The sequence below is a fragment of the Psittacula echo genome, assembly GCF_963264785.1.
Source record: "Psittacula echo genome assembly, chromosome: 1".
Taxonomy (NCBI): domain Eukaryota; kingdom Metazoa; phylum Chordata; class Aves; order Psittaciformes; family Psittacidae; genus Psittacula; species Psittacula echo.
Window position 1 is genome coordinate 106965460 of NC_137735.1, and position 25754 is coordinate 106991213.

Genomic DNA, 25754 nt, shown 5'->3' on the forward strand with positions numbered 1-25754 from the left:
GCCTTGACCTTACTTCATCCTTTGTAAAAATAAGTACAAGCTAGAGATATCCCTGCTTTATAAAACAGGTTAATCAATAGTTGCAAAGTACTTTGAGAATGCTGGAGTAAGGTCTGTGTCAATGTCAACGAGCATTAACTTGGTGTGTTTACGCGTAGCCACCTGTGTTTTTATATGTGACTTGTGCAGTTAGATTATACATATGCTTAAGATGTTGTAGTTGCAGAATAAACCATGAGAGCTTGATTGGTCTGCATAATATGCCAGTCTCTAAGGCCTTTTAAATATGTACCATTTGTGTGTGGTTAAATGTTTTCATAGCACTTGGGTATTTTGACCTCTATTATTATCTAAAATTCAGTGGTTATTTTTAATTGCATAGAAGACATGGGACACAGTTCTGTCTCAGAAACCAATGCTTTTACTCTCCTGGACTCCAAGGGCAAGATTTCAAGTGCCAGATTGAGCCTCTACCCACTAACGAAAATTTAACTGCCTTAAATGTTAATTACCCTAGTGTAATCATCAAGCAGGGAGCATCCATTTTGAAATCAAGTTGCAAAGCAGAAAATCTGCTATTTAGGAATTGGTATTTGCAACACTTGGACTACAAATTATCAGTGTAGATTGTAAGTGAGAGGAGTATAAATAAGTAAGATGCTTGACAGCACACCATACAGTGTTGGTTGCCAGATCTGGATGAGCAGGACATCAGGAAGAATGCATGGAGCTTCATTCTAGTGTAGCCCACACGCTGGGAACTGTTGGGGAATTTTTTCATAAAAAGCTAGGCACAGGAAGATGCACCCTAGTGTCACCCCAGCAAAACCAAGGACATGGCCAGAACGTATTCACAGACCTGGAAGCAATCTTGTGTAGAGAATAGCCATAGTTGCTAGGAATGTAAACCAAAGATTTTGGTTTCTCAGTAGCATTTGTTGTAAATTGTAAAGCTTCTGATTGGAAAGTACCTTTAAACACTCTTATTTATTCCGGACTGCTATGACAAAAGTCAAACTGGCAAACAGAATAACCCAAATAATTCTACAGAATAATTCTATAATTAACATTTAACTGCTAAGCTTTCCTAAAGATGAAGGCATCTTCCAGAAGAGTTTAATTTGTTTTTCAGTAAAACAGATGAAATCATAACATGTAAGTAAAAATACAGCGAGCAGGAACACCAGAGAGGAGCAGAAAATCCATCCTCAGGTGTGTTCTCAAGACTTGGCTGGACAGTTGTGGCTGACCAGATCTAGTGGTGGTGAGCGGTGGTAGGCAGTGGTAGGTTGGACTAAAGATCTTCAAAGGTCCCTTTTGAGCAATGTTTCTGTGATTTTTTCCATCCCACTATAGAGCTAGAGTTAGGTGTCAGCATTGATACCTGAAATAAACAGGTATCAACAAAGTCCTTACAATAAGTACTGCCGTTGATATGAAACTTTATAAGCAGTAGACGGTCCTCACAGGTGGCTTGGAAGTCAGGAAGCCAAGACGATAGTGGAAAGTTGAATTTGGATTTGAAGCAGAAGGTCTTTTCTGTGTCATCAGACTGAGTACTATCTCTGTGATGACATCATTCACAGAACCATATTAATAAATAACTGGTGAGTATTTAAGTTACAGATTTTCAGCCTTCTGTTATAGTTCATTATCCTCACAATGTGTTACTATTTGCAGGTAAAAGTTTTAGTGTTAGCTACAGCTGAAGTGAAGATAGGCTATAAAATCCACTTGTGCCCCTGCTAAAGATCGTAATTGCACAATTACACACTGTATTTGCACAGAAAACCCTGATGCATTCAGTGCGTAAGATCTGCTGTGCTTAGTGAGTTAACTACGTATGACTCCATTTTCCTATGCAAAAATAAATGCCTATACGGGTGCATGTACATTTTTTTTTCAACATGAGAATACCTCTCTGAGGTTCGTACTTGCATGTGTGATCTGAGTGTTGCTATGTCTGCTTCTCTGCTGCACAAGGTTCCAACAATGGACTCTGCGCTACTACATGTTTTTTCCATTGAGTTTTTTACAACTCAGTGGGTAAGTAACTTTGCTGTCTGTTCTCGACTTGCATGCAATAACTAATGATAAGACCTGAAGATTGAGTTGACCTGATCAATAATCAGAAGCTGTTAGTGTCTTGCAGAGGTTATACTGGCCCTTCCACCAGTGTGTAATATTGTATCCCTGCCTCAAATTTATAGAAAAAGATGTGCATCTGCAGAAGAGCTGTTATTCTGTGTGTGATCTTGTCGAAAATGGAATTCCAGGACAGGAATTCCAGTGGCATTTTCTATTAAAAATGGATTATTGTGCATTAATGGGAAAGTTAGAGTACACACTTGACATAGCGAGAGAAACACAAGTGGCTGAAGAAAAACATATTCTTCCTAGCCACTGAATTTCCATAATACTTCTGATCAGCTGTACACAACTGCAGGAGAAGCTTTGGCCCTCCTGCTTTCAAACAAGCATACAAAGTGACAGGAGAGTTTTTTACCTCCTTCAGTGTTTTCCTTTGTTTTTTAGTTTTCCACAATGTGGGAAAGGAAGGGACAGTCAAAGCCCTCTCGCCAAACATATGATAATTTCATTATTCTAAATGACATATTGGCCTGAATAGCAAAAAGAAGACATTTAGGAGGAGATTGCCTCCAGATTCATTATCCATAGAGTGGATTTTTGCTTGGCTTTGATTATCTGGAGGGATGTGTCCTGTGAAACAGAACCTCATTTTTCTTTTTGCAGAATTACGTTTTTTTCTAGTGTCTATGTATTCTCATTTCCTCCTTCATTCTTTTGTTAGGCCATCTGGAACTTCAGAAACTTTCATTTCCCAGTTAGGGAAAATGGGAGAGCAAAGATTAATATCAGCCTACAAAGACATTTGTGATCGTTTATCCTGAAGTGACAGACGCCTGGGCTGCACTCCTGGGTTTTTTTAGCTTCCCTCCAGTGGAACATTGATTAGATGTGGCCCCTGCATGTTTACCTGTGGGCCAACAGCTCTCGTGCAGCACTGTTAGTCAGATTATGGGAACTGAGTGCCGAAATTTAGGGGTTTATGTGGAGAGTTGTTTTTACTGAGTTTAGCATTCTGAGTCAGGGCTACGCAGTCAGGTTTTTTAAAGTGAAATATGTCAAGAGAAGATGGCTGAATTCTTTCCATTCCAACTTGTAGGTTGCATTAGTGAGTATCAGTCACCAACTCAGCCCAGAGGAGCCTTGCCAGGGAGCTTATTTTCGAATCATCATCCCTCTTTAGTGTGAGGGCTGGAAATCTGTTCCAACCGTTGGCCCTTTTCTTGGTGCACTGCAGCTATCTGTACTGTTCCAGTATGCTGCCACGTGTCTTTACTCAAGCTGTGTAGTCCAGTGTGATCAGTAGTACTTAGCTGTAGGTGCGTAACTCTCATCTGTTACTTTCTTATCTGATTTGTTTTTTCATCACAAATTAGCTGACTTTGTTAGACCCCTTCTCAGATGTTCTCTCTGTGTGTGTGTGTGTGTATATGCGCGTGCACGTGCACTTTGGATAAAAAGACTGACAACTTCCATGTGTATTTTGGGTAGTTTGAAAGAGCATGCAGAGGGCAAAATGAGGCAGACTTATTTTTGTTCCATACAGAACTGAGGCCACCCATACCCTAGGTCTCCATTTCACTGCCTTCCTCCTCCATCTTTTTAAGAACAGCTATAATAGTCTCTTTCATTCCTCGCTGAACTTAGTTTCCATCAGTAAAATAATGCAGTAAAGATTTATAGATTCATTTCAAGAGAGGGACATGCTTTCATTTTGCCAGTGATGAATCATCTAATGTTTACTTTCCCAGACCTTGTACAAGTCTTTACAGTCATTGAGGTGAACATCAATTAAAATGAAACTGTAATAAAATAAAATATTGACTTAATTTAACATAATATACCTCCCAAGTCGGGAGTGTGCTTTCCAGCAGCAGCAATGCAAGATGTTACATTGCAGGTTTCATTCTTTGTAAAATTCACAGAAAGTAGTAAGTTCTGCCTCAGAGTGACCACTCTGATTCTTAGTTCTTATGCCCCCTTTGAAATCTGCAAAAAAACCCCCTGTTCAGTACCTTGCACATGACTGAAATATATAGGGAGACCAGAAATACATGTTACTGTACAAAACCATACTAGACTTTTTTTAAGTAAAATAGCTGATCCTCCTGTGTTCTTTCTGCACCCTCACTTGTTCGAAAAATAAGAATACAGGTAACTATACTGCAGTTGCTTCTGTACTGTATTCTAAAGCAATAAAATACCACTTTAAAATTCTTGAAAGCCTCAGATTAGGTAGATTTTTGAGCAGATGGCTTGTTTTCCTGTCTAGCTTTGTGAGTGCTGCAGTTTTTTATGGATGGGTGTGGAAATGCTGGATGTGGACATTACAGCGTGATGGGTTTTTGTTGCTCATAAGTATGTTTTAAAAACAGTAGATGTTCCCTGTTTTTTAAAGTCAGGAACTATGTGGAGCTTTTTTAATTAGTGACTTCGAGGCAGGCAAAATAATTAAGTAATTTGGGTAGACTGATACGGTTCTTGAAGAGTGAGAACAATAGATTCTACTTGTTACTTAGAATTGAGGCATCTCATGTTTCAGAAAGATTGGGGAGAACGTTGGCATCTAAGCCTACCTGATGTGGCTGCATTACTATGGTTAGAATGCTGAAGATGTTTTATTTCAGGCATTCCATAAAAGGTAGGTAAGATGTGACAGATGTGTAAGAAATAGCAATGCGTTTAGAAGAGAGAAAGCAAAATTCATCATTAAAATATATTAATTAAGAGTCTGAGGCACATAGATACAGATTTAATTGTGTTTTAATAGAATGCTAGAGTGATATTTTTATTTCCTCTTCTGTACTTATCAGAAACCATTTTGCATTTTGGAAAGTGCTGCTTGTAGAAATGCTTAAAATCACAGTAAGCTATAGTTTAGTTTGCAGCATGTGGAAGATCATAAGAATGGGTATTTTTCCTGCAAAATGATTTTGATCTATTAAATTCAGCTGCTCAGGGAATGTGTTGGGGGGAAATGTTATATATTGAACTCCTGAAGTATGAAAGGCTTTCCAGTGGCAGAAAGTGAGACTTTAAGAGTTTGTGCTGGCTGTTTTAACAGGAGAAACAGATCATTGGATTGGTTTTCTCCTTTTTTTTTTTCATCTTTCTTACTAGTGGCAGTTTGCTAAAATTGGTGCATTTCATGTGGTAAAAACGTCTTGGAAAGCATTTTTTTTTTTTTAATGTGACTTGGAAATACAGGAAATGTTGGATCTCATTCAGTAGGCAGTAGGTATACAGGTGCTATTACTCATCTGAGTAATCATACTGGATTCAGGAGAGGTTTTTTAATGAACACTGCTGTACAAATTAAATGACTGAAATGAATTAGCAAGAATCATTACATTGCTGAAAAAATAAAGGGTGTGTAGAACAAAATAAAAGTTTCTTAGACTCCAAGTGAATTTTCTGTAGCATGGTAAAGGAACATAGTTGCTATTAATTGAATTCTGCAACAGGTATGTGAGTGAATGAAAATGTAAACTGAACTATGCCTATTGTAGCCCATAGATACCATCAAAGTCAGACCAATATGTTAAATTCTAGCTATTATGAGCTCCTTAGAAGTTTTATTTCTGAGAAATTTATTTTCTATTTCCCATAAGATTTTTTTGAAGTCACAGCGGTTTAGAATATCCTTTTTTCTTTTGTCATTAATGAACATTCCAGAAAATGTTTTCTCTCAAATAAAATTCCTTCTCAACATTGCTCAGGGTTGAGGAATTTGGAACAGTTCTGTCCTAGAATAGGCACAGTAGAGGAAAGACAGGAAGTTGAACACGTTTCCATGCTGCTTACTTTATGTGTTTACCTGTTAGGGATATGAATCAATTTTTTTTAACACATTTCACAGTGACCTCTTGCAGAGTGAGCTCAATCAGTTACTGAAGCCAAAGATGCTTTGCATCCACTTTGCAGTTGCGTTCCTCCATTGTGTCTGTACAAGTGTGCAGGACATTACACTGCCTTTGTCCAGAAGTTACATTGATTTCACATAATATTTTTGGGCAAGTGCTGTTTCTTGTAATGTCTGAACACATTGTGTGGCTTTATATTTCTGTATGTGAGTGAGGATTTCATTTACTTGTTTTGTTGCAGTGTTTCTAGTTTTAGTTAAATTTGAGAGCAGTTGAAAAATATATTGCTTTAGTTTAATTAGCTTGGTAGAAAAAAGTCCTTTCTTAGGCAGTAATTATTAGTCGTATATTACTAAAAGGAAGTAGTTCACATTCAGTTACTTAGCAGAAATAATTGAATCTTCTGATCCAGTAAACGAGCTCACTTTGGATTCAGCTGGTTTTTAATTTAAGACCTATAGAAGAGAAGACCTGTAATCTCACTACAGGGAATTGGCTTCACTTTCCTGCAGTTCATAAACCACAAGAGTGAAATTGCAATCCCCCACAGCAGTTTTCTCTTTATTTTTCACATTTGCTTGAAAGTTTAATTTTATGCAACAGAGCTGATTTTAAAGTTTAAAGTGGGTTTTCTGTTGTTGTTGTTTTTGTGCTTTTTTCCCACCATTTTTTCTTGAACAAAAGGACTACCAGCTCTATCTGTAATCTGGGCTGTTGTCTCAGACAGCAGCAATTTCAGGATGTTTCAAAGATGTAAACACAGTTGGGTACTGAGTTGAGCCCTTTGGCAATATTCCAAGAGAAACACAAATAGCTAACTAGTTTGGAGCGGATCTATATGGAGCTGATTCTCAGCTGGAGTCAATTGGCAGAGCTCCACTGGCTTTTGAGCCATTTACACCTGGTGAGAATCAGCCTCCCTACTCCACAGTAGCTTGTATGTATGCGTTTTTCCTAGGTTTTTACACAGTGGATGTGTTACTACATCAAGTACTAGATGGTGACTTTACATTGAGCTCTACGTGAAGAACTGTAAATGGAGCCACCATCAGAGTAACTAATTGTAACACAGTTGTCTGAGTTCTTTCTCTTTTCCCTGACCAGATTTTAAGCTGAAAAGTAATTTGCCACTTGTTGTGAAGCTGTTTAACATCAGAACACTTTCTTTGGATTTGTTGTTCATAGATTAATTTTATTTAATAAATTAGCATAATTTAATATGAATTAATATGAGGATTTTCTTCTCCAGTAAGAAGGTAGAGTAAATTGGAACCAATATTACAACACAGGGCTGCACCTGTGTCAGATATTTCTAATGATGTAATCTATATCAAATAAGCATGTGACTTTTTAAGGTTATCTCATAATTCCTAGCAAGCTGAAAGAGCATCCAGGTGTTAAAGCTGTACCTTTTTCATATAGAAAGTTATATTGCAGCAATTGGTTTCCACTGCTGTACTGTGGGGTGAATTTGGGACTGCAGGAAAATAGGAATTTGGAATTTAGGATTACTTGGATGTTGTTCAGCTCAGGTAGAAACATGGCATATGAAGTATCAGTACTTTGTTGTTTTTAAACAAGAAGTAAGTTCATCTGTTGCTAAATTAAAAATGTTAAAAATAATATACTTGTTGCATATATGCACATGTGCTGTATTAGTGTATTAGTTTTGGAAGCATTTTCATGCTTGTTTAACTCAAAATGGCTTTGAATTTTCCACAGAAAAGAAGGTAAAAAAAACAAAAAAGAAAGAAAACCAGAGAAGAACTGGCAGACAGTTAGTCCATATGGCCTAATTACTCCTGGTATTTTGAGAAAAGAATGTAAACCTGGAGAATTACTAAACTATGAAGTGGCTACTCTGAGGACCTTTTTTCTCAGTTCTTAGTGCACCTATTACACAGTCTACCTATTTCAGTCATGTTTCATCTAAGAGAGTCCCTCCAGTAGCTGAATCGTAAAAAAACCCACTGGTGTCTCAATTTGGAGGGATAGTAAATCTCAGTTCGCGAACTTCTGCAAAGTCTTGGGGGACTACAGTAAACAGCAGCTGGATGTGTGGAAGAACATCCTTTTTCTTTAAATATCTGGTCATCTGATAGTGAAAAACTGTAGGGATGCCATACATAGATGGGCCTAAAATTTTTTTTTCTAACAGATTGGCTCATTTTTGGTAAGTTACAGTTAAAATGAGATGGTGACTGTACTGTGTACAGAGGGGCTGTTAACTCCTCCTGTCTCTTAATCCTTCTTCTTTCTATGGCTGTCAGCTAACAGTATCTGAAGTACAAACTGGATAACCTGGCTGTACCTATATTTTTACATATTAAGAGAGACTGAGAGAACACACTCTGAGGCATAAGGAACTCAAGTACTTAGCCCTGCATTAAATATGTAAGAGCGTACTGAAAGTCTCTACAGTTCTACATCTGTATCATCATCAGTGAATCTCTTGGTTAATTATTTGTTGGGTTTATTGTATTATTTTAAAATCTATCAGATGGGATATTATCATTTGCCTCCCAGCAGCATGACATAAACTATTTGCATTTGTAGTTGCCATATTGTAAATTCAGTCCTTCATTAATTTTTCTCCTTACCTGTTATCTTGTTTTCTTGTTATGAAGATAAAGTAGATTTCCTTTTATTTTTCATTGTTTTATAACAGATTAATGTTTAGAAATGATGAGTTCTTATTAGTCACAGCTTATTCTTTCTTCTTTCCAGTCAGAGAAAATCCTTTACTAAACAAAAGATGAATGATTTCATGTGTAACTCAAATTGCAAAAGAAATAATTACTGACAAAGGGCCATATTCGGATTTTTATCCTTTTCTTTTGTGAAAACTATAATTTAATTAGATTCAGAGTTTCAAGAATGACAACCTTGGATGCAAAGCTAGTAAGGCAAAAAAAACAAGAATACAGCTAACTTCCTCATCGAAGAAATGCTGTCTAGTACAGCCAGCAGACTGATAGAAGATCTGACTTCAGTTTGCTGCTCACTACAGTTTCCTGAACTAATACTGTGCAAGCCATCTCCATCTTAGCACCTACATTCTCCTTCCTTCTGCATTCTCCTTTACACCTGCTGAGTTGTACTTTGTGGCCTTGTGTTCCAGGAGATAATCTTCTGTGACATTAACCATCATTTGCATTTATTAAAGTATAAGGCCTTAGATTTTATTAAGAAAACCCTGGTTCCAATATTATGAATGTGTGAATCTAAGTTTCTTTTTTTGTGCAGTTTTAATTCTCTCTCTGCACCGCTTTCATACTTCTTCTCTAAAATCAAACCATCCGTTGTCTCTGTCACATGGAGGTTAGCCAAAATATAAGTCTCCTCATACTCCTCAAAACTGTCTTCCTTTAAATCTCAGTTATGCTGTTAAAATGCTTAGATGCCAAGATTTTGAACGGTATTTCAAAGGCTGTAAGCAAACAGTGCCCTGCCAGTCCTTCTTAGCATTTATGGTCTCATGGCTAGTTTCAACCCTGCCTCCTTTGGACCATCCTCTTGAATGTGAAGAAGAAAAGACAGAAAGATGAGTGTTTTTTCACAACTACTTCAGATGTTGAAACAGGCAATACCCCCACCCGCAAAGGTGAACTTCTGTGCATCCTTACTTGTTAGTGAAAATTGAGTAAAAAGCAGTAGAAATACTCAGTAAACTGGTTAGTTGCTTACTGAGGAAGGGCTAAAATGGCACTTATGGAGATTGGGTAAATTTCAGCTAACACTGTGATTTGGGATGTAAAAATATGAATACCTGAAGGATATTAATGCCAAGCAGGTGAAGGAAGGTAGATAGTGTATTTAGTACTGTATACCCATATTCGTAGGAGTGTAAATAGTTACAATAATAAGATTAAATCAAGACCAGGAAAAGTTAGACTTAGTGAGATTATAGATCCAGTAGTGAGATTTCTTGGACTGGGAATCAGGATGTATCAGAGTTTTGCCTGTGACTGCCACTGCTGAATCTAACTGCTTTCTGGTGCTCCATGGCTCTCGGTCAGTCACTTTTACCAGTATGATTCTTAGCATTTTATAGACTAATCTTCTAAATGCTGACTGTGTGCAGCTCTGCAGTTGTCAGAAAGGGAAGCAGGAATCAAAAAACTGATTTGTTCTGTTCTTTTCCCACTGAGCTTCTTTACAGTCACTGGCCAATATCTGTTTATTTTCTGATAGGAGGAAAATGACAACTGTTGTGGAGGAAAGACTGGCGCAAGTCATGTGTTTGAAGTTTATTTTATAAGCAAAGGAATTCTAGGGAGATAACTTGCCTTTCAGCTGCAAAAAAGGTTTCTGTAGGAAGCTTTATAGAAATGAGGAGGTACAATATCTGTGCATTGTGCTTTAGTTCTGTATTTCTTTCTATTAACGTGTTAGCAAGATGCTGCCCACCACTCCCTTTGATACGCTAATGGCCATTCACTTACTCTCCATAGGTACTGTGCTGTGGAAGAGAATTTTCCTTTGAAGTCAAAGAGAGTAATTGTGTGCCTACTGGTGGCAAGATTTGTCTTACTCATCTGGACAACCTAGATGTAGCTGCTGCAGTAAATCTTGCAGTCTTGAAGTTCTTGTGCTAGCTGACATCCCACAAGCACTACAGGCAGTGCTGTGGTGGGGATATTTCTTCAACTGCCCACTGGCTGCCAGCTGTATTCATTTGTAGCTGATGACCAAGTACTGTGGAGGGTCCCCTTTAAATGTACAGAGGAAGGGATCCATTCTTTAAGTTAAAACAATTACATTGAACCAAAGTAATGGAGAATCAGATTTCAATACTTCATTGCTTGTAATGGAAAAATCTATTCACATTCATAGTTTTCCCCAGGCAAGTGTCCCTTTTTGTGTCCCCTTTTTATACATCTGCTGAGCAGATTGAAATGGATAGCAGTGGTTTGAAAATTGAAAACCTTCAATTTTCACGTAAATTACAGGTCAAATCTGTGTAGTACCTCACTGCCCTTTACAGTAAATCACACATAAAGCTAAGTTATGCCCCATTTTAAATGACAGAAGAGTCCTTGGACTACATGGTAGCCCTTTCCAATAACAGCTGAATAAAAGAAGAAAAACTAATAAATAATTAAGGCAGTAATGTGTTTGCCCAAATAATTAAGGCAGTAATGTTTTTGACCACTGTTTTTTTGGCATGACTTTTTTATGTTATTATTGTGACAGAAATGTTCCTTTCAAAGACAACTAAAGCTCTAATGATAGCTAAGAAGGTCATTCCTAGGAGGTTAAACTGGTTTAATTAGAATTTATGAGAAGGTTACTCTAAGAGTGCAGAAAGATGTTAAGGGGTTAACCTATAAGAGATTACATTGTAGTCAGTGTTCTGTTAAAGTTTGAATTAATTTTTCCCATGGGTTTTTCACATTCTAATTTTCAACTAAATGAGACATCTGTTTCAGAAAAGGAAAATTTGCTATGGTTGTCATAGCAACTATCATTCTGTAAGAAAATTATTCCAATGGTTACTTTAGAACAGAAAGATAGAAATTCAGTACATAAAGCAACATCCGATTGCTAGCACAAACTCTTGATAATTCAGCCCTTTTTGTATAGTGGATTATTTGACCTGCAAAACTTGTTCATATGTTTTTAACATAAAGTTAATTGTGCTGTAAACAAATTCACTTCCAATGTCTTTTACCCCTAGCGTCTTACATGTAGACAATCATCATTCTTACCATAATAATAATGGTTGGAATTTCAGTAGTATATGGAGAGACTCAAAGTGTTCAGTGTAAGAAGATAAGACCTAAATCAAAGTACATTTCTATGCACGAGCGCTTCACTTCAGAGGTGAAATGCATTCATATTGTATGTCTTTAATTGCCAAATACATTTTTCTTGGAGTTTTTAGGGAACAGTGGATTTTTCTCTTATGGAACATACATAACAGTATTGTCTTTGTAAAATGTAAAATATTACGGTATGTAATATGTAAATATAAAACATTCAGTATGTCTGAAACCAGGATATACTGAAAAATAATATACAAAAAAAATAACACTTTTCCTGAGCAAGCATTAAGTGGGGATCCAGAAATTTGGTGCTTGATACAAAGAATTTAACTTGCTTTCAAGTTCTATTGTGAATGCAAATTTTAGACAAAGTTTTCTTTGTGCGGTACCCAGGTCACACACTTGTTAATTGGGTATTAGAGAAGACTTTTTTCCCCTACTCAGAAACTTTGATTGTCGTTTTGCAATAAGTTTGCAGAGAAGGGGGCTTGGGGATTTATAAAATCCCTGTGTGCATATAAAGATGGTTTTGCTTTGGGGTGGGCTCACTGATAATGTATGATTTGTCTTTCTTCTCTCAGATGTGAAGCATACCAACATCCTCCCCTGAATCCTTTCTTGGACTTCAGATTTTCTTTTCTTTTTCTTTTCTTTTTTTGCCAGAAATATTCCAGACATTTCTTTCGATCTTGGGATTGTCACAAAAGACAGCATAATGGCAAATCACACAAGTTGTAACATCTCCCCTTCACAAAAGAACAGTTCCAGCATGCATAACTTACCAGCCCTGCGCTCAGGCGGCTATGCTGCAGTCACCACAAAGGGAGGGAGGGAGGGAGGGACGAGGGAAAGTGCTTCTTGTCTTAATAAGCAGATCATGCCTATTCATAAGGGGAAACGGGCTTTTTAAAACATGGCTGCATACAGGCTAGCCCTTCTAGAGTCAGGCAGAGATTCTTGCAGCTGCATATGCCATTTTTGGTCATTTGGATTTCAGCACGGCTAAGCTGACTTTTGGCAAGACTTGTGGCAGTCATGATTATTTCTCTTTATAAATGCTTCTTTGTATCCTTAAAATAATTATTCCATAGGTTTTTGACCTTTTCTTCTTGGACAAGTACCAGTCTTTCCCCTTGGTTTCTTTCTTGGGGCGTGGAGTGGCCATGGCCCATTCTGCTGTGTCTGGCACACTTGTGGAGTGCAGGACAGTGCCTCACCTCACTTCCCATTGAGGACGTGGAGATGGTCCTGTCCATGCCCAGCAGCACTGGTGCCAGCAGTGGGTGGGAGCAGGGGCCTGTATTCACTGAATCTGTCAGGGGCTTTAAAAGCATGATTTACTATGCTGATGCTTCTTTTGCGTCCTGTTTGCCCTTGCAAATATTTTCTCTCACTGAGATTTTGCTCCTGGAAAACTTGCTCTGGGCCTGTAGACAATTTCAGCAATTTCCGTTGGTTGAGTATTTTCATCTTCATGGTGCTTAGCATGTAAGTTGTGGAACGCAATCCCAAGGCAGGAATGGATGGAGAGTTTAGAAGCAGTCTAACCTCTGTATATTTTTATAAAGCCTGCCACTTCTGTAATACTTGAGCACCTCACAGACTTGAGTTTTATTTATTTTCATGGCATTCCTGTGAGATAAAAACACTCCCATTCTGTCAGTGGAGAGCTGAACATAAACACAGGCTGATCAAGCTCCACAGACTGGAGTTTGGTTCTGTGTGACAGTGTTGGTGGCATCATTGTAACATCATGGTAACATCATTGGTCACCTACTGCAGAATAAGCCCGTAACTACAATCAAGACTCATTTAGGTTGCAAAATACCTTTAAGATCATCAAGTCCAACCCTTAACCCAGCACTGCCAAGTCCCTCGCTTAAACCATGTCCCTGAGTGCCATATCATAGAATCATAGAATAGTTAGGGTTGGAAAGGACCTTAAGATCATCTAGGTACAACCCCCCTGCCATGGGCAGGGACACCTCACACTAAACCATGCCACCCAAGGCCTCATCCAACCTAGCCTTGAAAATCTATGCATCTGTTAAATATCTCCAGGGATGGTGACTGCACCACTTCCTTGGGCAGCTGTTCCAATGCCTGATCACCCTTTCAGTCAAGACATTTTTCCTAATATCCAATCTAAGCCTCTCTGGGTGCAGCTTGAGGCCTTTACCTGTTGTCCTATCGCTTGTTAGTTGGGAGAAGAGACCAACACCCGCCTAACTATAACCTCCTTTCAGGTACTTGTAGAGAGTGATAAGGCCCCTTCTGAGCCTCCTAGCTGGACTGTGAGTTACCACCCAGAAGGTGAGAAGTCATGTACCTGTGAGCCAGGTGCTGTTATTCCTATGAGGAAAGGCTGCTAGGAGTTGAACAGGTAACCAGAAAACTGTGATTTCATATCGTTGATATAGGGATATGTGTTTCTTAGCCAGATGCCTTGGTCTGAGCAACCTGACTCAGAGCAAGGTTTCTGCTTCATTCATTAGCATCTTCACACACCTTCACCTCCCTTATCACAGCTTTGGAAGGCTGGGATATATTTCTGGTCCCAGTGGCAGATGTAGAAAGTTTCACCTTTTATTCTTTTTCCCTGGGACACCTGTTTATCCAGACCCTGGTTATCCATGGCATGTGATGAAGAGCTACGAGAAGAGCTCTTAGCTTTGGACACAGAAAGCCTTTCAGTTACCTGTCTAGAATTGTTTAGGCTGTTTGTCTGTGGAAGAAAGGCAGCCTATTTGTTGTTCTCCAAATATGGATTTGGCCAGAAGATGTCAGTCAAAAAATTATTAAAAAATTCCAACTTAAAACTAATCCCTCAGTTTTATGCCCTAGAATCAGAGCATAGTTGGCAAGACATAATTTAGCACTGTGATATAATTGCTGTGAAATACAGTTTTTTAATCAATGGGATAGCAAGACATGGATAAATTGTGTTCCGACTGGCAGTGTTACAGTCCCACTGTTCCATGATGAGCTGCTCCATAAATATGTTTTAAAAAATATAAATGCCCATATGATAAGAAATCCTGAATATGGAAAGTCTTTTTTTCAAAGCAAGTCAGCGCACCAAGGACAGAAGAAAATTATTTGTATGGAAAGAAGCAGTATTCTTGTTCTGATGGGATGCTTCCAATTAGGGAAACAAAGCAGCATAGGTGATGTCTCCAACTTTGGAGTGGGATCTATCATTGTGCTGGGGTCTGTCCTCCCAGCTTGTCATAGGCTAAAGGCCAAACAAGACAGGAGCCAATGTGAAATGTAGATCCACACCTAGGTATCCGAGATGGGTGTTCTTTTAGATGGTGTGGGAGTGCAGCATGCTAATCCACACATGGAGATCTTGTTATCCAGCTCTTGTAAGAGTTACTTTTCAACTAGTTAGAGGAATACTGTGAATGTTTTACTGTATGCTGCCTACTGAAAGTGGTAAGGACTGCACTGATTTTCCACACAAGCTAAATAACACTGGTTGTATGTAAAGAGAGTTTTACTGTGCACATAATGAAGAAAATGAATGCTGTTTGTGTCTCCAAATTCCATGCTAGTAGAGAGTCAATCTCCGTATTTTAATTAGATAACCAGTGTATGGAAGTAGCACTGAAGACATTCTCCTCCTCTCTTGGCAGGCAACCTTGGTTTTATGGCTGGGGCTTTAATCTTCCACGAGGCCAAGCACTATTAGAGAAATGGAACCTTATTCCAGATGGAATAGATATTCTTATAACACATGGACCACCTCTCGGTAAGAAAATACTAGTGCTCTTAGCTGTGTATTTCAGATGATTATCTGAAATAATGTTATTATGAGTAACTGATGCCTCTCCTTAGACATAGAGTGCAATCCTGACTTACAAGAGTCAAAAGTAACATCCATACTGATTTCAGCAGCACCAGGACTCCAGCGCAGGTTTATGTGTAATGATTACCTATGCTCAGTGGTAGGGAATTAAATAATGGCTTAAAAATAAAGCCTTAACATATAAAGCCTTAATGAGCTTTATAAACAAGAGAGGTCTGATTTTCCTATGCATCTGTCCACTCTGTCACTGCTGAAATTAGTAGGTTTAAAGCATGGAGCCTGCTTGAAGAGAAGTGCAGGATTGGGATCTTCTATTTTTAGCACTGCCTTTGTCCCTCACTTTCAGTAGCATTCCCCCACCAACAAGTACCCAGAGTCTGTGTTTTTCCTCATCATGCTGACTTGGTGCATCTCCTGCCTCACAAACCCAAATGCTGCCATTGTTTGCCTGTTCTTTGCACAGTGTGGGTGAATTGCCTACCTGTAATACAGTCTGGCAAGACTAACACACCAACAAGAAATAGTTCTGCATTTGTGTTTTACAAATATTAATATAGGTGATATAAAAGTCAGGAGAGATTTCTTGTATTCCTAGAAAAAAGTGAATTATGTGTGTTACAGAAAAAATGTAATCTCAGAAATTTGTCCAGATTTAGTAAAGCTTTTAACATGGTTTTCAATGTATTTAACGTATAGCAGGCTACATTTAATGCAGCTATGCGTTTAGCTCTCACTAATTTAATCAGTGGACACGAAGGTGAAGCATGTACTTAAGTGGTCTGCTGAGTCTTACTGTGGAGGAGTGCTTTGTGTGAAATGAAGGCAGCTGGTTTCTTTAAACCTTTAGATTCCCCAATTTCCGGAAGCTAAACCCCTCTTGTCTTCCACCCTTTCTTCTCCTCTTTCAGAGCTTGGAGGAGAAAGTATCTAAAGGGTTTGTGTTTTGTTGTTTTCTTTAGAAAGACATGTTTGCATTCCACTGCTCACTAATCCTGGGGAAAAGGGCTTCTTTTTGAGCACGGTTTCTCACAGGGAAGGCATGTGTTTTGATACTTCACCTAAGTGGAGTCTCATGTCATGCCATTGACTGATTTTAATATGGACCTCTATTGTAAAAGTGGATGGCAGAAATTAATTATTTAGACCTTGAGATATCAGCTCCAAACAGTTATTACTGGGGATAATCCCTGTTAGGATCCAAGGCATGACACTGGGTCTTTGATATACTTTTATTTATAAGTCATATTTAAAACCTTTTCAGAAGCTTTTTCAGTATTTTTAAGCAATTTTTAAAACCAGCTGATCAGCTGTAAAGTAATCCAACCTTCAGCTGATCCAAACAATATCCCTGTATCTAGCACATGAAATCCAATGTTGGAAAGTGGAGAGAGGGGTTCACACCACCTAGCTTTAGCTGCCTAGCTGGTTTAGCCACCAGGCCTCTCCAGGCAGCCTCTGGGATCAGCAGAGGCAGGAGAACCTCTAGAGAGTACTGCAGAGCTGGCACTCAGCAAACGTGCTTTAATAATAAATTTAATAATGAATTTAGTAATCGTAGTAATTCAGATGAAGAGCCACCCATCTCCAGTGACTGTAATGGGGAAACATTAGTTCCCCCATCTCCATGTCTCAGTGTTTGTTCTCTTTTTAATTCTTAAGCTTCAACTGTCCTCCAAGGGTTTTGTTTTTTTAAAGTTCTCATTTCTTTATCTTTCTTTTTGATGCATTAATAGATGGCTCAGGAACAGAACCCTCTGCCTGAGGGCATCAGCTGTTGGTCTCCTTGACACCCATTGCAACAAATGTATGATGCTTCAAAAGAAATTAGTGCTCTGCCTAACTTACAGAACCACCTTATGGTGTAGCTCTGTCCACAGACATTTTGGGAGACAGGATCCTCCTTGACCCTCCCAGCCAATTATTTTAGCCAGAAAACTGATTACTGTTGTTCTGATCTTGGACAGCATCACCAGAGCTGTTCCTAATGATCATAAATAGCAATCAGTGCTCTTGCAAATTCCTCTTCTCTTTTTTTCTCCAGCGTGGTTGCCTAAATTCTGTCCATCATCTGTTTTTTGTGCTGCTTTCTCATTCACTCACTTCAAAAGAGCATGCATCCTCCTAAACTAATTAATACTACATTGTTAGATAGATTTTAAATTGCCTGAATGATTTAGATGCAGAAGCACCATTAAGAGTTAATGGACTTAGTGTTTCTAAGTCAGTTAGGCATGTAACAAAATTCTGAGTAATTTTTCTTTTCTGAGTAGTGTTTTGGGATGAAAGCGGGGGAGGGATACACAGGATGTTCACACAGGATGAGAAAACAAAGGTTAAAACAGCTATTATTGACCATTTTATATGACCTGTGTGTTGTTAACTATGATAAGGCATATATTTCATAGCTTATGAAATATTGGATTCATGATTATGGGATCAGTGCTAACGCTTGTTTCTATATCAGTGTATTTTTGTTACTTTTATGTATAGTATAACTTTTCAAGCCTTTTCCCTGATTCCTAAAGATCTGCATTTATGATTCTTTTATTCATCTTCACAAAGTTTACTTTTCTCTTATTTGTTTGTTTTTAATTTAATTTCACCTTTAAGTCTTCATTTGTAGCTGTCTGCTTGATTGTCGGTGACAAAGATTTATACTTTCCTGACAGCTGCAGAAACCTGTTTCAAGTAACCAAACATTAAAAAAACCCTAAGATGAACTCTAATTGTTAGCTAGGTGTAATCAATTATTCTTAGTTTGTGTAGTCAGGTGTACATAATAAGCTGCAAACATATGGGAAAGCTTCAGAAGGGTGATAATGCATGTAAACAAAAACATGTTCAACATAAATAATGCTTAATTTAATGGAGAAGTTAATTTTATGGATTTTTGTTTGTGAAGTTTTTGAAGTGGAAATACTTTCGGCTTTATGTTCACCACAGACATTTTGACAATTAACTATTTCAAATCACTGCAGTAACAAAACCTATGGTTATAACACTCTTGCTCTGAAAAAAAGCATGACTGGATTCCAGGGGAGTTTCTGTCCTCACTTTGGCATCCTGAATACTTATTATTTCCTACAGTGAATTTTGACCTGTGTTGGATACCAAGGGTGACTGATAAAATCTGTTACCAGGACCAAGCATTGCTCTGCTCTCTCTGTAATTCAGCAGGGCTTTTTCTTTGTACATCTTTGTGTCTGAATTAATTAGGAGTCTATGGCCGTCGTGAGAACTTCCTTTTTTTTTGACATTTAGGATGCTTCATTCCCAACTCATTTCTGAAAACTGGACTTTGCTCTCTGAGTAACTATGATAAAAGGGCAATTTTTTTTCAATTTTCATAAAACCCCACACTACAGTGAGCCCAGTTTTCAAGCACTGGCGTCTAAAGATGATCATCTCAATGTGTGAACCTACCCTGAAGCTCTAGCAAATCTCTGAGTTTTTCCAAGAGCTTGAATACCACCGTCCTGGTCTTTTAAGCCAGTTGGTTAGCTGCTATTTAGCCATGCTTGAATGGACGTCAAAAGTAAACATATGAGAACTAGGTCCATGCTGTATACCTCTCTGGCTGACTACTGGTTTCTCAGAGGCACAATATATTCCTTCTGTTGCAGCAATTTAAGAGATACAAAGCTATGACAGGCACACAGGGAAAGAACAGCTAAAGAGAAACGGAGTGATTATACCTTTTAGGTTTCCAAATTCGAGCCTGATGAAAATGCCAGAACAATAGAAAGATAACAAGAATGGTTATTGCAAACCCTCTAATAAAACAACATCCTTCTTATACTATGAAGGAAACATGAGACTTCAGTTGGCAGTAAGCATCCCTCTGCAGTATGTTTCTAGACACAAAAGCAAGTTGGTGTACCTTTTTGTCTGTATACATAAAAAAAATGAATTTTTATACAAATGTGGTGCAACTAACTATAGCTCTTAAAAACATCTACTGCAGATGGGCTGAGTTCTTTTCCTATGTGAGGTTCATAGATTTAGGCTAGTTGGCCTTGGTGTGTCATGAGATGCTTAAACCCATTTCCTTGATAAGGTTGGGTTTAGGTATGCTCTGGATTCCCCATGTGAATTCCACTACTTTAAGACTGAATGTGATAACAGTACAATTTTATTATTAACAACACAGATTCCATTTCATCAGTTAAATTGTTCAATTTCAAAAGCTACATCTCAAGGCTAGATTTAAATAGCCAAATATTGATTTGCATTCTGAAGAGACTGACTTTGGACATACTGCTCTTTGAACCTCACTCTATTAAAGAAAGAAAACTTCATAAAGCATATTGAGTTTTCACATTAAAAATGCTTTAATTACAGTGATTTATTTTCTCTGGAAGACACCTGGCAAAGTGTTATCATAGTCCTTTTTCTTCAGATGAGCTTTTATGGTTTTCCTCAAGTATTTTTCCTTCCTTCTTGCACTTACCAAGGCAAACACTGTTATTTCCATGTCCATTCTTCAGTGGCTGCTTATGAAAAGCGACAAACCATGAAATCTCAGAAATGCTGTATAGCAGTACAGCTTTGCAGATACCCTGTCTTCTTGTAAAGCTTTCTTTTTTTTTTTCGCAAGGTTTTCTAGACTGGGTCCCTAAGAAAATGCAACGGGTAGGATGTGTTGAGCTGCTGAACACAGTCCAGAGACGAATACAGCCAAGGCTTCATGTTTTTGGACATATCCATGAAGGTCAGAACACATTTCTTTCTATACATATATATATGTGGAAACCACAAACACAGAAGTTGTCTAGTTTAACAGCATTTTCAAACTTGAATGTCTGAACTGAAGCACTTGTGGAATTCAGGTACTTATTTAGCTGCATATATAGAGAGGAAATTGGCTGATACTCTAATTTCAGTATTTGTACTATGGCTTCTTTTCTACATCTGTAAAACAGGTGATGCCTCCTCCACAGAGAGGATTACTGTGAATTTTAAAGTAAGAACATGAGTCCAGTAGTTACAGAAAGTGACTAAATATTAGGATTGATGGATTGTATTTTCCTCTGCTGAGTCTCTGTGACAGATAATTCATGTAAGATCTCTGTGTCTCAGTTTTCTGTGTGAATGTGTAGGAATACTTTGAGGGGTGCTGCTGAGGCTAAATCTTCAAGATTGCACAGTAAAGGTTGTCTCTCCTCATCAGCATGTATATGAAATTAAGATCAAGAGGGATGTCACCACTGACTTGGGCAGAAGTTTAAGATATTTATTCGTGTATTTATTTGCTTCGGCAAGGAAAACATTTTGTACCGAGACAAAACAAAATGGTTCCCTTGACTATTTAATTTTTAACTGGAAACAAATGAGTTCCCTTCACATAAGTCAGTAACTGGTGACAAATATGCTCCACTGAAGTCAGTGACCAGGGGAGTTTGTTTCCAGAAAAAGGGAAAGTAGATGCTGTCTGCTGTAGAGATGTCTGTCTTGTTCACATACTATGGCAGCAAGACTTCAAGCAGTGCCCTCATCCAAAGAAACCACTGGGCTGTGCAGAAGTGTACCCATTGGCATGTAAGCATGTTATTATCAGCTGCTTAGTCCTTGGCAACATTAATTTACTGGCAGAAAAAGGTGCTCCATAACTGCCAGTTTTCTGCTTCTGGGACTGCTCCAGCCTTTGATGTAGGATTTCTGTAGGTCTCACCAGTGTAGAAATGAACAAATGGGAACACTGGAATAGCTGGAATGCAGATATTTCTGGTTTTGTGAAGAATCATTACCCTTCCCAAGAAATACCACTCCAAGTTGCTGCTAGGGGCTTTCACCATGCTAAGTTAGAAGTGACATTGCTGAGAGGTGTGCTGGTGAGAAATTGATGGAGAAGACATTCAAATCATTATTTTACAGCTCAGGGATTAAGTTGATTCTGCTCATGTGTCTTGTCTGTGGTGACCTGTTAATGCCTAGCTAGTGTCCAATGTGCTGTTAAAATCACAGAGTGAACACACAATACATAGACAGTATTTTCCCTAACCTTCCACTGTTAGAGCAGTCTTTGAGATTCTGTACAAGGGAGTTGGTGAATACAGTTCAAACTCATTGTCTTCTCAGAAATAGTAAGCCAAGTGGGTTGCAGGGGATATAAGCAAACAGCAAGCCATGAAGCTTCAGGCAGGTAAACAAAATCACATCTGCTAAGACCAAACCCAACTTTGGCTCCCAAGGGAAGAGAATGGCACCTCCACAGAATAGTAAATCCTGTGAATTAATACAGTTGGCACAGTAGATATCAGAACACAGAAACAAGGTACTCGTCTTGTTAACTATCATAATTTAGAGAAAACAAATGGGGAACTGCATAGCCTGTTTTGCAGTGGGATGCTAAATCTCTGCAGAGGAGAATTCCCATTGCAGACAGCCTGTGCAAACGAAGCTGTTCTTTGTAGAAGGAATGCATGATTTGAACAGATGAGTTCTTCCCCTGACTGAGCATAGCTACATCTGCAGCAGTCATTTACTGAATATCCAGAAGGAAAAGATGCTTAGAAGAGATGTTTCTTCTTTATTCCCCCTCTGCACTGCTGTCTCTGCCAAAAAAATACCTCTACACATGGGCTTGCTGCTGGTTGACCCATAGGAGTGACTAGCAGCATGGCAGGGACTCTGGCTAAAATCCTGCTTTGCCCATTGCATCCAGTACTTGGCCAGGGTAATGGACAGGGAAACTCTGCTGGCAGTAGGGTGTGAGTGAGAACTGCAGCATTAGGAATCTTTCAGCAAAAAGAATGTATTAGCAAGCTGATTCTGTTCTCTCTAAAGATGTAGCTGAGGAGACAGAAAGTCCCAGCAGCAATGCTGACTGTCCTCTGTGCAGTTTGTGTTTTACACAGAACAATTGTTCTGTGGCAACAGCAAATGATTTAAAGAAATGTCTGTGACAGGAACCTGACAGAGTTTTCTTCCCTCCCTTGTCCCTAATTATAGTGTGGTTTTTCCATGGGGAGTCCAGGAGGCCTTGCATTATTCAGGGTGTTTTAAGGAACAAAAAAGAGAGGAATTTGGCTACTGTTTCTTTGTTTGTAAATTATGCATCTATCAGTGCTTCCATAAGACACAAAATTGTGCTCAGAAAAACTGTAGAATCCTAAGCACTTAGGATTTGAATAGCTGTACCTCAGTGTATGTGGCAACGAATACGTTTCACTATTAACTTCAATAATAGTGGGATTGAATCTTAGTACAAATGCTTTCTAGCATGTGATTTCCCCAGAGTCATATATTTCTGATTTTGAATGCATTTTTTCATGTTAATCATAATGTTTCAATGCAAGTTTCCAACATTAAGCTTTTAGTTTTGGTGAATCAAGCTTCTCTTTTTTCCTAGTCATTCATGAAAAGATTTTTGGCAATGGAGAGTGTGTCTACTTTTTCATAACACGAGGGCAGTTAAAGGGCTGCTGCTTCACTCTCTGAAACAGCATTTCACTGTATTTCTTACAGGCATTAGAGCTAGAAGTCTGATTTTTTTTCAGATTTAGATCTGGAATTGTTTGGCTTGGGTGTCTAGTCAGACATGAGATGTAGTTAAAGCTCTTTTACCACTGGTGAGACTTACAGAAAAGTTTTCTCCTATGGAAATGCTATGGTATCTTAGGGCTTAAATTCACCTTCTCATAGCCATGTTTTTTCTTTGACTGGCTAGACATTTTAGTGTCTTTCCAGCAAATTTGGTGGAACTTGGTCTACAAATTCAAACACATAGTGACAAGAGATTCCTACTAGACAAATCCTGCCCAGGCGCACATGCACACGTAGTCCCCTTAGTCAAGCAATACTTTATCCTTATTGGTTGCTTAAAAGATACACAACACAGGACAGGAAAAAAGTCGAAAGATGAAAATTGTCCAGAGTTTGCTGCACTGATGACTGCAAACCTAAATGATCAGAAGTATGGGGTTTTTTCAGTGCTGCAATTGGCTAAGCTCTATCTATCTTCTTATCGTTTCCAAAACTGATAAGGTTTTAAGAAAAAAGCTTTGCAGAGAAAATTATCTGTTTTTCCAGGAAAGTTCGGTGAGCTGGCTACCAGAGAATACAGCCACTAGGTAGTGAGGGTCCATTTCAATTTTCTTACACAATTTAAAAGATGGCAAAAAGTTCTGCTGTGGGACAAAGATGGTGTTAATTCAGGATGTTAATTCAGATTCCTCACGTTTTGCATGGAGAGAATTTTTAAATTCCTTCTGAGTAATAAATGTGGCACTTACTGCTGTGTGATAAAGGCGAATAATTAGAAAAGGAAGAAGATAGTGATGAATAATGAGAATAACCAGAGTTTGTCTTTCTTCACAGGCTATGGTGTCATGGCTGATGGAACTACTACCTATGTGAACGCATCTGTGTGCACTGTGAATTACCAGCCACTTAATCCACCTATAGTTATTGACTTACCTACTCCAAGGAACACATGATTATAATGAGGATTTAAAGTTGTACCGAACACATTAGCAACTTTATATTGCTGGCTGAGAATCCCAATAGGGATTCATTCAACAAAAAAAAGCAAAAATCTTCTTTTTTCCCTGCTAGCTCTTAACAGATAAATTTTGAGTGACAAAAGTGGATGAGGAATAAAGACATTTTGGTGCCAGAAACAGATTAAAGACTCTTAACATTTCACCATTAAAATATTTGTGAACACAGAAAAGTGAATGCATTCCACATATATAATATACATATATATATATATCTCAAGTAGGGACTTTTGTATATACCGTACATTATATTGGACTTATTAAAAGAACAATGTCTTTCAAAGTAATGTTTCTCTAAGAAAGTTTACAGTTTAAACTTAAGTGTTTAGACTAGGATTTCCTCATTTCAGATGTTTCCCAGTCAGCTCTTGGTAAAAGAAGAATGATGGTAAAGATGTTTTCCCTTAATTAACAAGGCAAATATAAAAGATGGTGCACGACTGACCAGTCACAGGAGGAAAGCTCTTACGTCAAGTCCTCCAGGTCTAAGTCTTTGCATCTATTCAAAACCAATGCAATAGAGGCCCTAATTCACTGTACTGAAATGAAGTTTTACTACATCTGGCGTTACAGATGGTAAGGGAAATGGTGCATATTGCCAGCATGCTGTAAACAGCTCAACATTCAAGAAGGGAGACTGTGTTAAGTGCAGTATAAATTCAGGAATTTGTAACCTGGCCTCACCTGTGAAAAAAAAGGATGACATTTCCCTTAAAAAAAAAAAAAAAAAAGAAAAAAAAAAGAAACAGAAAAGAAAAAAATATAACTGTGTTTTCTTGTGGGCAGGCAATACGTGATTGTATGTTCGTTAGTGGTATTTTAAATAAAATCCACTGGGACTATTTGTTTAAAACCTGTTAATGGGACATGCAGCCAATAATGAGGTTACTGATTCGAATTTGGCCCCAGTCAGAAAGTGATTAAATGTCATCATTTTGTCCTTGGAGAACATTACAGATGTCAAGGGGAAGGGGTCATCCCAAGGTGGAGATTGGGCATTCATTTTTGGGTAGCTATGTGGTAGTGTAAGTGCAATGAGTAATGAGTACACACCAGTGGGTACAGAGACTCGTAAAACCTGTCACTGGTGTTTGCTCGCTCATGGACACTGGTAAAAGAGGCCCAAGACAAAATTGTCAACTGAGTTGAAACCCATCTGTCATTTTGCATGTGACGCCAGGTAAAGCAGGACGTGTCAGAAGCTCACTGGGATGGCCGAGTGCCATGGTACTGCCCATGCGTCTTTCCTGCTGGTTAACAGAGGTGTTGAAGCTGCTGGGATTAAAACCTTCCTAGGCAGAAGGTTGAGAATTGATTACAGACCCACCAGAAAAAAATGTGCTTCCGATGTGCCCTACAAGAAATGGGTTTCTGTCTTGAACTGACAATGGTCAGTTCATCAATAACTGTGCGCAAAGAGGAGCCGTTTTAATTTAACTGCTGCATCCTGAATTTGGGGCTGATGGCATCTAGACGTTAATGTTGTGCACATATATCGGGCAGACCATCACGCTACCAATACAGGCTTGTTTGCTGGTCTGTGCATAGCCCACATCTGCACACATGCATTGGATAATTGTGTATGTTACTTTTCGCTTGATCTATGGGTGTAAATGAGCTTCACGTAGCAGCTGCATGTACTTCATATGCATACACAATTTAAAATGCCTGTGTCACAAAACCAGGCTACGTCAGCCTCAACTGTAAGCAGGGTGGGCAGAAA

At 38.5% G+C, this 25754-nt stretch overlaps 1 protein-coding gene across 1 annotated transcript in view; it reads left to right on the forward strand.

Moving 5' to 3' along the window:
- Positions 1-23968, forward strand: part of MPPED1 (metallophosphoesterase domain containing 1) — a gene marked incomplete at both ends in the record, with an annotated part of 46158 nt that extends 22190 nt beyond the window's left edge. Inside the window, 3 exons of the mRNA XM_080639202.1 lie at positions 15358-15473; positions 20128-20241; positions 23850-23968. Of these exons, the coding sequence (XP_080495328.1) occupies positions 15358-15473; positions 20128-20241; positions 23850-23968 (349 nt within the window). The remainder of the gene's footprint in view (positions 1-15357; positions 15474-20127; positions 20242-23849) is intronic.
- Between the last annotated feature and the right edge of the window lie 1786 nt (positions 23969-25754).